The 1,267-nt window shown below is 34.9% G+C and overlaps 1 protein-coding gene across 1 annotated transcript; it reads right to left on the bottom strand.

The window, feature by feature from the left end:
* Positions 1-459: 459 nt before the first annotated feature.
* On the bottom strand, positions 460-1,168 carry LOAG_15306 (hypothetical protein; the record flags this gene model as incomplete). The annotated part of the gene is made up of 3 exons (XM_003150797.2): positions 460-678; positions 779-987; positions 1,132-1,168. The coding sequence occupies 3 exons, from the start codon at positions 1,166-1,168 to the stop codon at positions 460-462; spliced, it is 465 nt and encodes a 154-aa protein (XP_003150845.2).
* Positions 1,169-1,267: the final 99 nt, after the last annotated feature.

The raw sequence follows: 1,267 nt of genomic DNA, 5'->3' as shown, positions 1-1,267 counted from the left end.
TCTGCTTGATAAAATCAAGAATAAAAACCGATCAATCTCTGCCTTTAGAAAAAGTATGCTTAACTAAATGTTGGACTGAACTGTTGTAATTTTTCGAATGTTTTTTTCGAGATCTCATGAATTTATGCTTATAACTGTTAGCCCCTACTATCTTAGTCAGGTAAAGTGATAAGTTGAAAACACTTTAAGCTCGATTCTTTCGAATTTGAAACATTTTTAGAAAAATCGAATGGATTTAGCTGTACCTACAAAATTTTCTTTACCTGTGTGAAATACGAAACATCTTGGCACGAAACTTGAGCAGTCAAATTATTCGAAGGATTAGATCCGTACCGTTTCGGAAGTTCTGATCACCACCTTTTACCGGCTTCTGTACCAGCAATTCGCTTAAAAGTTGGAAAGGCGATTTCACTTTTTAGACTTCATTATTTATTTCTTTTCTGATTTCCAATATTTTACTTACCGAATATTCGTACACGCTAAAGATGTATTTCTATCAAGAAGGTTCCTGGACTTCAAATGATGTAAATATGCGTCAAATGAACCTTCAACAGTTGTTGATGACCAGAAATCATAGATATTTTCACCGGTATCGTTTCTTCGTTCTTCTGGTGAGTGTCCAAAGGCACATCTATTTGCCCATTTTTGCGCGGAATGTTCCAACGAACAACTCCATCTCTGAACGAACATTCGGGAAATTAGTAATTAATGACTCACATTAAGACTAAATAATCTAATCCTTTCAACACGTTTGAAAAATTATTCAGTACATCTTCACCATTTTCAACATATTCTTGCCACGTGGCATAAATTCACCAGCTTTGTTCTTAAGCTCGCCATGGACAAGTTGCGAACGGAATTTATTATTTTGTTTAACGATTGCTTTACGTTGCTCCGGTTGCGAACGGAATTTATTATTTTGTTTAACGATTGCTTTACGTTGCTCCGGTGTTATTCGACCTGCTTTACATCGATAACCTTCTACAGCTGTAACAGCTTAACTTAGTGATCACTTTTCCAAATTAAATCAACTATCAATTGTTTCTTAACAGATAGTCTTAATACTACCAGTTAGCTTTCGAATGTTTGGAATTTATGGTCTGAGAGAGTATCAATTCTCATTTAACATACCAATAATAATTGCTGCAAACATGAAGAAACATAACATTTTGGCGAATTTTCGGATAGATTGTATGCCGCTAATCTCAAATATATTCGATAATGGAAGATGACTCTTGGCAAATATGTGAGGTGAAGTAAGCGATGA

Source organism: Loa loa (assembly GCF_000183805.2).
Source record: "Loa loa unplaced genomic scaffold supercont3.1778, whole genome shotgun sequence".
NCBI lineage: Eukaryota > Metazoa > Nematoda > Chromadorea > Rhabditida > Onchocercidae > Loa > Loa loa.
Note: the sequence above shows the minus strand (reverse complement) of the source record. Positions and strands in the feature narration are given on the sequence as shown.